This window comes from Eumetopias jubatus, unplaced genomic scaffold (genome assembly GCF_037043125.1).
Source record: "Eumetopias jubatus isolate StellerSeaLion01/CBP00866 unplaced genomic scaffold, mEumJub1_p1.0 scaffold_2, whole genome shotgun sequence".
Lineage (NCBI taxonomy): Eukaryota > Metazoa > Chordata > Mammalia > Carnivora > Otariidae > Eumetopias > Eumetopias jubatus.
The window spans coordinates 163,289,221-163,301,440 of NW_028274808.1; the positions used below are offsets into that span (position 1 = coordinate 163,289,221).

General features: G+C 41.2%; 1 protein-coding gene across 2 annotated transcripts in view; it reads right to left on the bottom strand.

Moving 5' to 3' along the window:
- ATP10D (ATPase phospholipid transporting 10D (putative)) overlaps positions 1 to 12,220 on the bottom strand; it is a 101,081-nt gene that overhangs the window by 27,163 nt on the left and 61,698 nt on the right. For both annotated transcript variants that reach the window (XM_028092543.2, XM_028092541.2), the window contains 3 exons: positions 5,362 to 5,550; positions 2,319 to 2,928; positions 1,594 to 1,700 (listed from right to left, as the gene is read on the bottom strand). In XM_028092543.2, the coding sequence (XP_027948344.2) occupies positions 1,594 to 1,700; positions 2,319 to 2,928; positions 5,362 to 5,550 (906 nt within the window). The remainder of the gene's footprint in view (positions 1 to 1,593; positions 1,701 to 2,318; positions 2,929 to 5,361; positions 5,551 to 12,220) is intronic.

Sequence of the window (12,220 nt, forward strand, 5' to 3'; positions counted from 1 at the left end):
CCACGGGGTTATTGGACTTAGGAAGAATTTGACATCTACTGGGCTGCATTTTTATCAGGGGCAGGATCATTCCACTTGAAAAGGTAGAACTCTCTCCTTTTGCTTTGATCTTGAAACTCTGTTCTTCATTCTACTATGTGTGAGGCAGATTTTGATTCTCTATGCAGCTGGTTGACTAAGTGTTGACTAAGCGTTTGCAACAGATCCCAGTTTCCCCAAGGCAGCTCGTAAGAACTAGAATTTGGGTAAGAAACAAGAGATCCCTATGTTTACCTTAGGTCCTAGCTACAGTCTCCAATTCAGGCTTCCAGGAGGCTTGTATTTTGGAACTCATAATGGATGGCAACTCATGAATTGATACTTTGATCTACATGTATTTCCCTGTCTTTTATACTCGCTAGAGCCCAGAATGATAGAGGGACATCAATACTCCGGCTTTAACACAGCAAAAATTAACTGCAGGGTTTACAGAGAGAGAGGGGGAGAAAAAGTGGGGTGGGGCGAGTGTTTATATGGAGAAGAGGGAAAGAGGTGGCAAGATGAATTTCTTGGTTCTTTTCTAGTATTTCCCCTACATGGGCTGGTTGTTCTTTGTTTCATGTTCTTCAGTGTTCACCAAAGTCTCTGTTACACCTTCACAACTAACTCCCTTCTCTCTCCATAAGACAGCCTCCTATTGTCTCAACCCCTACTAGACTTTCTATACTATATACTATACTCTAAAGCAGACCCCCACCCCTTTCTGCTGCCCCCTCATTTACTCTGAAATAAAATACGCAGTTGAGCTTTCACTGAAGGAAAAAGCACTATCCAGGTATTCAGTTGGCTATGTGGTTGAGCCATGATTATAGGGATAGCATTGGGGAAGTCCTGGCTTATCAATGAAGGAAGGCTTGCATAGCCTCACTGGGGCTGAGAAGCTTGACTTGGTCAATACCCAAACCACATCCTACTGGCATAAAAACTTGACCAATTCACTTTAAAGTGCTCCATGTCTGTTTCTCCCATGTCCCCAGGGGAGGTTCTGGTAAGATCATCCCTCAATTTCTTAGAGCTCTGTCTTCTTTCTTATTACTTAAATTTTTTAGAAAGAGTACACTACATCTCAGGATTATTATCAACAATAATCAATACTGACCTAACATTTAGTAAAATTACTTGGATTTAAAGACTTATAGGCATGTAAGGAAAAAATATTTAGAACTTTAGGGGAAAATTAAGGTCTCTGGCCTCATTCTTTCCAAAGAACATTTAATGCAGGAATGATATTTACGAAGTACTGAGGGAAAAGAAAGTAGGTCCAGGGATTTTTATTTCCAGCCAAACTGCAGTTAACATACAAAAGCACTCACAGACACACTGAAACAGGTGAGAACTCGGAGAACAGAACTTTTAGGTATTCTTCTGGCAAAACACTGAGAACAAACTCCAACCAATCAATACATATGGGAGACAGACACTGTGAACAGAGAGTCCACGATCCAAGAGCTTTCCCAGCTGTGCGGATCAGGGTTTGATACATGCTCGACCCCATGAAGCAAGGGCTACACAAGTGAAAGAATGAAGACCATGGGCCTAACTCAGCAGCCTCACCTTCTTTGCTATACATAAAGTGCGTAGGCCCCGTCTGGCATAGTCATCCAAGTGTTTCTGGGTTTTCTCCCTTATTATCATCTGTTGTTTCTCCAGACTTGCTCCATCTGAAATAATTAACAAAACAAGTATTCCCACCAGTCTGCCCAATTACAGGCATGTTTTTGCAAAAAATGATACAGTTTATCCCACAACAAACAAAAGACCTTGTAGTTCTGAATCCCAAATGTACATTTATAAAAGGAAGCCTCTGAATAAATCTTTCCCTTGTTTCTTTCTTCCTGGAGAGAGGAAAAGTACCAAGAACTTAATAAGCACACCATTCCCACACCGTCAATAACAACAGTAACAAGAACTCTAATATGCTAGCTGCCATTCACTGAACACTTGCCATTTGGGGAAAGGCTCTATGTATACTGCGTACAGTATGTCATTTAACCTCCGAGGAACTTATAAAAAGGGTACAACACTCCCCATTTGTTGAACACAGAATACGCAGGTAACTTTACCAAGACACCGCTAATGAGAGAGGCCAGATCTGCACCCAGGTCTGTGTAGTGCCAAAACTTACATGCTTTCTCACCAAATCCTAGGCAGCTTCCCCCACTTTACCAAGTGCAGCTGATCCCCAAATATCCACATGTTTCTCTTTATAAAGCCCATCGAGAGTGGCCTTCAAATTTCTGAGCTCTGAATATACACCACCCCCCTCAGTATGAACTCACCTGGGGAAGCCACTGAGAGCAACTCCATGATGGCTGAATCAGCACCCTTCGTATACACCACGACCTGGTTGGAAAGGGGGTGCCGAACGACAACAGACATTCTTTTTCTTACTGAGTCGAAGGGCAGGATGTGCAGGAGTTGAAATGTTAATGGTCCCAGAGCAGCGAAGTCCACCACGACCTGCTCTGGTGTCCGGGACCGTAAAGTGCATTGGTAGGCCCTGGCGGCATACACCAAGGCCGCTTCATCGGGGCTCTCAGCCTCATAACACAGGGTGGAGGCCAACGGCTGTCCAGAGGAGGGTGCTACCTCGCCCTCTGGGAGGCCCGGATCCCTATTCCTTTGCTCAGTTTCTGTAGGGCAAGAAGAGTTACTAGAGCCCTGGGGGCTCTCGCTCATGTGGGAGGCCTCTTCCTCCACAGGAGAAGCCAGTTTCATTCGACTGAAGAGGGAGAGTCTGCTCACAAAGGCATTTGGGACCCCAGGAGAGGGCTCTTTCCCACTGGCAAGAGATGGCGAACTTGATCTTCGGACAGACAATCTCTGGAAGAGGTTTTTAATCTCTTCCAAGGACTTTATAGGCATTCCACTCAGTGATGAGAGTCCAATCTAGGAGAGATGATTTGGGAGGGTCTCAATAATACAGCCAAAAGCAGTTGACAACAACGTTGAAGTCAAACCAGGAAAAACTTAGATAAGAAAAGAGTTACCACTCCTTAAATAGCTAGCAGCCTGCTTCGTACTTAAAACTGCCCCCCAGAAAATACTAGCAAAAATAAAAATGACCATAATGAAAAATATGTACTAATGTTGATGGCACTATAAATTTCTACAACCATTCAGAAAGAGTCTGACAAATGATAGCAAAAGATATAAAATGCTAATATTGCTAGCAGTGGGCATATTATAGCAGTGTTTCCTAATGAATAATTTAAAATATAGATAATCCACATTCTTTATTATGTACATCTTAGCAATTTAAAAATTATAAGCAAAGTATTCAAAAATAGCAAAACAGAAATATCTTCTTGAAATGTTATACAATATTTTAAATATAAAATGTATAAAATCTATGGGGTGAAATTGGAAAAGCTGTAAAAATATAAAAATTGTGTAAACAATATAAAAATTTTAAAAAATTGTGTGAGGCAATATACGAAACAAATGAGTAATAATACACATTTAAAACACTGGAAGAAAGTAAGTCAAAAGATTAAAATGGGCTTTTCTCCTCTTTTATTTTCAAGATTCTATAAAAGGTTGTGACTATGACTTTTCTGTTGTTTTAAAAAGGCTGGTAAACAAAGTCACTTACAGAAGAGTTATCAGCAGAAATTATCAGCTTATCAGCAGAAAATCACAATGAATGTGAATTTCTATTGCAGAATTTTCTCTAATTTTTAGCCTGATTTTTTTTGCTAGCTCAACTTTTAACAGTGATTAAATGTAGAATTTAATATTATGAAGGCCAATTAATTAGATCCTAAAATTTTCTCATTCAGAAATACCCAAGATATTAAAAAGTTTTTTCCTAAAAATGATTAATCTTCTGACAGTTGGAGAAACACATGTTGGTCAATTTTCACACTTATCAGAACTCAGAAATGAAGAGAAACAATCACAGGTGAGGTTTCATACTCTGTAGATTCTGATTAACTCCTTATTATTCAGTCTCTGTCATTACCTCAAAATATCATCAAACTTAGGTTCTTATACCTGTAGAGACCTTCTTTCAGACCACAGGGTATTATAGTCTTTGGGGATAAGGCAACAATATTTTTCAAACAAAAAACACCAAGAGGTGCCTACTTTGGAAACAGATGTATGAGAAAAATTGTTACATAAGGAGAAAAAAGAACATCCAGTGATTTATTCTCTAATTACATAATCACTTTCCAAAGAGCAACTCTCTAGCTGAAAGTCTTATAAAAACACAGTTTTCGGATCAAATAAAAGCTTAATTGGAAATAAGTTATTTTTATGATAAAGTTGACCACCTCTGAAGTTGCCAAAAAAAAAAAAAAATCTGATAGAAAATTAAAATTTAATTGGGTTGTGCCACAAATTGAATTGTAAGTGGATATGTGCAAAAGGGGAGAAAGTTATACACAAGGAGGCTAGCATAGCATGTGGTCAATCACTGGTCTTTAGAACAAGTTTTTCTTTTTAATTGAAAATGAACTTTTTGGGCGCCTGGGTGGCTCAGTCGGTTAAGCGACTGCCTTCAGCTCAGGTCATGATCCTGGAGTCCCGGGATCGAGTCCCGCATCGGGCTCCCTGCTCAGCGAGGAGCCTGCTTCTCCCTCTAACCCTCCCCCCTCTCGTGTACTCTCTCTCTCATTCTCACTCTCTCAAAATAAATGAATCTTTAAAAAAAAAAAAGAAAATGAATTTTTCCATAAATTCTAAACCACAAATAGACTTTTAAAATCTAGCTTTTGTGGGAACTGCAGCATCTTGGTAGCTTATAAATGTACTGGATTTTAAACTGAGTTAGAACTACCCCAATTGGTACATGAAAATGATACATTATCATTAAACATGATAATGAACCCAATACTTTATATTTTGCTTGATATAATGCATACGATGTGGGAAGTCTCAGAAGCCTCAAAGAAGCTTCAATTTGGGAAGGAAAACTAGGCAAAATGAACACAGCCACATTCTACCAGAGCTGTTCTCATCAGCTATCCTCCGAGAGGCAAAACAGTAGAACACCACTGAGCCATACTTCATGGGTTCAAATCTCACTTACCCCACAGATTGGCCCTGTGACCCCAGGAAAGTTAGTAACCTCAATTATAAAATGGGGAATTGTGGAGTAATATTACCTAACTTATGGGGCTGCTGGGAGGATAACACGTTAATATCAGCAAATCACTTAGAATATCGTAGGTGCAGAGCACAGATTAAGTGATGTATGTTAGCTGCTATTGTTATTATCATTTAGTAGTATTATCTACATAACAAGGCCAGTATAAGTACATTTAAACCCAAAGATCTCTTCTGGAAAATAATCCTTGTTTGCATTAGAGACCTTACCTTTTGCCGTGGTTGGTTAGGAGCAGAAACCACTACTGTGTTGCAAATTGCCAATGCAATAAAGAAGTCTATGATGTACAAGGTCTCGAGTGGTGGATCTGGGATAGTCTCATCTAGTGGGGTAAAAAGGTGAGGTGTAATCTGATTAAACTTGTCCAAAAGCCTGGTGTCTGGTACCACATCTGTTTCCTGAAAACCCAATAAGACAAACTGTTATTACAATAAGTATCTTACAAGGAGAGCTTTAAACTGAAATGAGAAGTAGCTTTTATAAGCAGAATCTACGAACCATGAGACAGTAAACTTTATTCTTCTAAAAAAGACTTAATATACATGGTGCCAAGGGAAGTGAGAATAGGAAAACAGACCAAAAAAAAAAAAAAAAAGAGGGAAAAATCCAGAATGCATAATACTGATGGAGAGTATCTTGACTATTAAACTCAGCAAGAGACAGGAACAATGCCTTCCACCAAAATCTAGTTGACTGTTTTCTTATTTTGAAATACACAGTTGCCAGAGCATCTAACAGCAAGTGATGATTCATCCAACAACTGAGGAGTATCAACTCTTTTTAAAGTCAGGACAGTATTCATTCCATGTTATTTTAACAAAATATCTTATGGTTCAAATTACTACTATTATAAAAACAAAAGCAGAAACAAACAAAAGAACCCCTGTGAAATAAACATTAATATGAGCACGTGAACATATTTAAAGATCATTACCTAGTAATATACTACAAGACTTTAATGAGGGTTCCTCCGAGAGATTTCCGATCATCAAATATATTTGGCAACTGTGTCCTGTGCCCTCCTCTTAAAGATTCTGAGTACAAATTAGCTCTCAGAAGTTCTGCTATTGAAAAAAAAATATCCATTTTGTTTAACACAGTGCTTCTCATGCCTACTGAGGAGTACTGGTTTTAACAAAAGAATGTTGTAGTAGAAATCTGTTTATAATCCAGTAACATGTAGACAATGCTTTAGAAATTTTTCAGATGAATCAAAAGAGGGACCATCTGCTACAAATCAAATTTTCACAAAAGCGTCACTGTATTCTAGAGGAGATGTGGATGTAGTTGGTTGGCAAAGCATACTGACTGCAGGAAAGCCAGGAGAGGTAATTTAGAGGCAGGAGTAAAATATGGAGATGTGAGACGTGTGATACTAGACTCAAAAGACCATGGCTTGTATTTTATGCTTAGGAGTTTGGTAAGAACTAGCCATAGGCTTAATAAGAGCATGGGTTGAAAATCACATGGGCTTGGGTTCAGGTCCTAGACACACTGCACACTAGCTGGTGGCCTCAGGCAGCTTGCTTGACCCACCGAGCTTCATTTTCCTCTTCGGAGTAATAATAAAAATAACACCTATATCACAAGGCGGGTGTATAAAGTGATGACATAATGAGGGGATACCCACAACAGGAACCTCCAGGCAGGTTACCAGACTCACAATGGGTACAAACGATCTGTTGTCACATTCTTTTTTTTTAAGATTTTATTTAATGAGAGAGAGAGAGAGAGAGAGAGAGAGAGCACGCATGAGTCGGGGGAGGGTGGAGGGAGAGGGAGAAGCAGGCTCCATGCTGAGCAGGAAGCCTGATGCGGGGCTTGATCCCAGGACCCTGAGATGATGACCTGAGTCGAAGACAGACACTTAACTCAACTGAGCCACCCAGGCACCCCTGTCACAAAGCATTCTTAAATTTCTATCTAAATACATCAATACCAATTGTCCTGTGATATTTGACTTAGCAAAATTTGAATTTTATTGCAGTTTGGTGGAGTTCATAGGCACCAATAATCTGATGGCTGTTCTCTAATGAGTCAGCCACCTTTCCTCATGAATCTCACGTACACAGTAACTCTGAGCCAGTGCCTGGGCCCTCAGTTCTTCAGAGAACAATCCCTTCCTCAACGACCTCCTTGCCAGAGTGAACAGAAGAGCGTGGTCAAGTTTGAGAGACTTCTTTCTTACTCAGTGCTTAGTCAGCCAAGGGATGCTTGGGAAACTCATTACATGATATTTATCAAGGTCTCTGATTATAGTGTCATCTAGGGCTTGTGAGACTCCATGGGTTGGAAAATGTTTCCAGAGACATCTGTCTCAGAACGCTAATATACAGTAAGCCAAACAAAACAAAACAAAACCCCAACTTATTTTAGAATGGAACTCTAAGAAATTAAACAGGTTTCTTTATTGTAGCTCTTCTCAGAGAGTTTAATGGGTATTGGGACTCTTCAAGAGAAGGTATGTGCAGGCTTTCCAAATTAAATTTTTTAGAGACGTCTGTTCTGTGGAACACATTTGGGATTGCGTTAGAGACCTTATAAGCATTTAGTGATTTCACTGTATCAACGATCTCTGCACTAATAACTGGCTTCAGGACGTAAGGACTCTACCGCATTCCAAAATCAATCTAAGACAAATGAAAGGCTTCTACCTTCCACCTTTGTGATAAACACTATTGACATAAGTCAGTCTCACACGCCAGTCAGGGAATGTGCTGACTGCATGAACCGAGAACCTGGGCCATGAGCATAAGAAGAGAAGAGATACTAGAGCCCGCCAAAACTGGGGCTCTGGTCAGCAAAACTGTGTTTACAGAAAGTCCTCTTAATTGTGAGAAAAATCCAGAAACTCAGGACCACACAAGACAACCGTAACACAATATATGAAAGAAGAGCCCCTGAGATTTGAGGAAAGATCCCTATCACACTGCAGCTGCAGGCATGGAGCACTCTTTGCCTGAAGTTGGTCTCTCCAAATAAGTTAATCCTTAGTAACTAAGATATTTAGTTGCTGAACTGAAGAGAAGGTACAGAGTTATCACATGCAATTCTGATCTCTATGACTGCATCTATAGGGACTTTTCCTAAGACCCAAATCTTCCTCACTGAGACTCTGTCTTACAAAATTGGTTTTTGCTCTTTTTTCTGTGACAGACAGCTTCTGCCTTCTCGGAACTCCTCTCCCCCGGAGCCAGGCCCATACCACCCGGCTCTAAATGATTCCACGAACGTGTCCTTCATAGAGTTGTAAGTTCCTTTAAAGGAAGGACCATCTTATATTGATCTCTGGATCCCTAACACAATACCTAGAACATGGAGAAGAAAAAAAGTTTATTGTACACGACTACCAAACACTTGCTGATTTTATATTGTATAAGTAGGCGCTGGAGAAACAGAATAAAAAGATGTCACTCTTCAGAAAACATACATAAACCCCTCCCGCTTGGCCTCAAATAGACATTTGTTTTTAATGAAGAGAAAAGTTATCCTCCTAATTAAAGCCTTTAAAGCACAATGTGGATGGCTTCCTACAATTAAACAAAGCCTTATCTGGTTTCATGGTGGGACTCCAGCATCTTTATCTGAATCCTATGTTACATCTATTTTAAAATTTTAGATTTTCATGACTCATATTATGCCTTCCTACCAGGTTGCAGGTTTCACGTTCTGGTTGCTTTCTCTTTTTTCCCCCTCTATTTGTATCCAAATTCAACAAGCAAACACTGGCCAAGACTCCTCTTTGCCCTCTAATAGTGCTGGTTGAAGCTTTAGGGTGGCCTTAATACTCTTCCCCATTCCTCCCCCAGTTCCACCAGTAGCCACGGCCCTTATTTAATTTCCCACTGACATCCTAGTTCAGTTTTAGGGGCTCACTGGCCCACCTCGACAACTTCGGCTGAAGTATGGACACACAAACCTTCTTCTGGCTCCCTCAGATTCCTGACCACCACAGACCTGAAGGAAAAAGACGAGCACCCACAACCACACACGGACCTTCCTCCCCCACGCCACGTTTACCCACGGCCCCTTGTTTCTGAGCCCTTGCCTGTGCCACACATTGTATGCCCCACATGCTCTTCCTTCTTCTTCTGCTCTGCGAACCCCTACTCATTAGTTTAATCCTAACTCAAGTTTTACCTCTTTTCTCCTCACCCCTTGAGAGTTGATCACTCCCTTCTTTGTGCTCTTACTCTACTCCGGACTAACCCACTATTACTGCATCTATAACACAGGATTGTACGCATGTATTTGTATGTCTGTCTCCTCTACCTAGAACAAAACTGAAGGACAGGGACATGTCATATTCATTTTATATCCCAGTGTCTAGTATTTTGCCCCTGTTTTTCACTAAGCCATTCATTCATTCATCCCATCAATATTTGTTGTTAATCTATGGTGCCAGGCACTCTCAAGGAAAGAGGGGTGCGCAGGACAGATAGGATCCTGGCGAGCATGGAGCTCACACTCTAATGAGAGGAGACGTCAGATCCAAACACTAAGCTGTGAACAAATAAGATGCTTCTAGACTGAGACAGAGAGAGACAGGGTGGGCATGGGGGTAGAAAGAACTTTGGATCAGGTGGTAAGGAAGGTTTACTGAGGAGGTGACATCTAAGCTAAGACCTCAATGACAGAAAGGAGAACCATATAGAGATCTAAGAGAATAGCCACCCAGGTAGAATGAACAGTACTCTCATTGAATGAAAGCAGAGAGAGGATGAAAGAAGCACAAAAACACTGGCTTACAAAGAAAAGGTTTCTATTTCAAAGAGGTAAAATGAACCCAGGACTCAGGGGCCTCAATGACATTTTAATTTCCAAAGGTTGGCATATTTTTGCCAGCAGCCTGCCACGGATCCTTACTCCCTGGCTCTCAACTTGCCTCCCCACCCAAGGTGCCATCTTACAATCTTCCATTTCTAGACATCACGGCTCTTGGTGTACTCTTAAGCCGGTATTCTTAACCTGGGCTCTGTGGACAGGCTTCTGCAATTGTAGGCAAAATTTTTACAGATGCTAATTTTTCAGGACAAAGAATCCAAAGCTTTCTCAAAATAATCATAAGGCTCCAAAAAGGGAAAATTCAACTTGTCTAGAGCAAGAGTGAGATGATCTCATATTTCAAGGAACACCTACCTCTTTATCCCATATATAATGGTGTGGTTCTGAAAACACAAAACCAAACAACAACCTCAGTGCGTCTATGCAATCAGATTGACACATGGCCTTGAAGTATAGGGCAAGTAAAAACAAAATGGACTGAGTGGGGAGACTGAGCCTGGTAAGCGTCTTCATTTAACAACCTTCAAAACTACTTCTCGAGGGGCACCTGTGTGGCTCAGTGAAGCATCTGATTTCAGCTCAGGTCCCAGGGCCCTGGGATCGGGCCCGGCATCGGGTTCCCTGCTCAGTGGGGAGTCTGCTTCTCCCTCTCCCTCTCCCCCTGCTTGTGCTCTCTCTCTAATGAATAAATAAAATCTTAAAAACAAAAACAAAAACCTACTTCTCGAGAATGGACACACAAGTCACTGAGCTAGATGTTGAGTAGTCAAGATATAAGTTCTTGCTCTCAAGGAGTTAATGATGTATGTCAGAGAGAGAAATAAGGCCTGTGTAATGAGAGCCAAGGAAGGGAGGGGATGTGTAGACAGAGCTCAGAAACTGAGAAGAGTCTGAGAAGTCTTCAGAAGGAAGAATATCTAGGGGCACCTGGGTGGCTCAGGCAGTTAAGCAACTGACTCTTGGTTTCAGCTCAGGTCATGATCTCAGGGTTGTGACGTCAAGCCCTGAGTTAGGCTCTGCAGAGTCCGCTTGGGATTCTTTCCCTCTTGCTCTCCCGCTCCCGCTCAACCCCTCCCACTGCTTGCGGGCAGGCTCTCTCTTTCTCTCTCTCTCTCAAAAAAAAAATGTATAATAAAAAAAAGGAGGAAGAATATTTAAAGTAGTTTTATAAGAAATAAGTATTTCATCAGGTTTGGTAGACAGAGGTAGCTTGCCAGTAGGGAGAATAAATTTTAGATGGAGGAAATGGTACAGATGAAAGAACAGAAATATCATTTTTTCTAAGAAGACAATGAGACTAAATCAGGAAACTGAGAGGGTGGGTGTGGCACAGCCCCACTGGGTTGCCAATGCCCTACTACTTCCAAGTAAACGTGAGTCAACAGGTAGTAACTTCACGTGGGTGAAAAATGTAAAAGCTCAGTAGAGGAATAGGTAAAAAGAGAAGAAAATAGATATTTCTGATATAGTCTTTTTTAAAAGATTTTATTTTCGAGTAATCTCTACACCAAACGTGGGGCTCGAACCCACAACCCTGAATGAGATCAAGAGTCACACGCTCTACCAACTGAGCCAGCCAGGCGCCCCTTTTTCTAATAGAGCCTTAAAGTGAGTGCACAGGGGGCGCCTGGGTAGCTCAGTTGGTTAAGCGACTGCCCTCAGCTCAGGTCATGATCCTGGAGTCCCGGGATCGAGTCCTGCATCGGGCTCCCTGCTCAGCGGGGAGTCGGCTTCTCCCTCTGACCCTCCCCCTCTCAGGTACTCTCTCTCTCTCTCATTCTCGTTCTCTCAAATAAATAAATAAATCTTTAAAAAAAAATTTTAAAGTGAGTGCACAGAAGAGGCTGTACGCATTCTTTCCCTATTTGTCTTTCAGAAGTTGGAGAAAAATTAAGTCTAGATGTTTGGTATATGTGCTGCCGGGCTGCCAAGGGAGCACTAAGTCTAGATGTTTGGAACAGTCTGACCTATGGCAAAGATACAGTATGACAGGTTTTGTATCTTTAATGCCACAGAAATTAACTAAATGAGTTGCACTGAAATGATCACCCTCGTTGCTGCAATTTTCATTGGCAACTTTGAAAAGAGCCAGGAGAGTCCCCTCAAGGCCTTTCCGGGACCTTTCCGGGACAAGTGAGACCACTGGGGTCTACTCAGATCACATCTCTACTATGAGAACCATACAATAAATTCAATGCAGAAACACAAAGATTCCCCACAGTGGATTCGTTCTTGTTAGGCCACCTATTTTAGACATCAACCAGTTACCGGTCTCGTGACTGG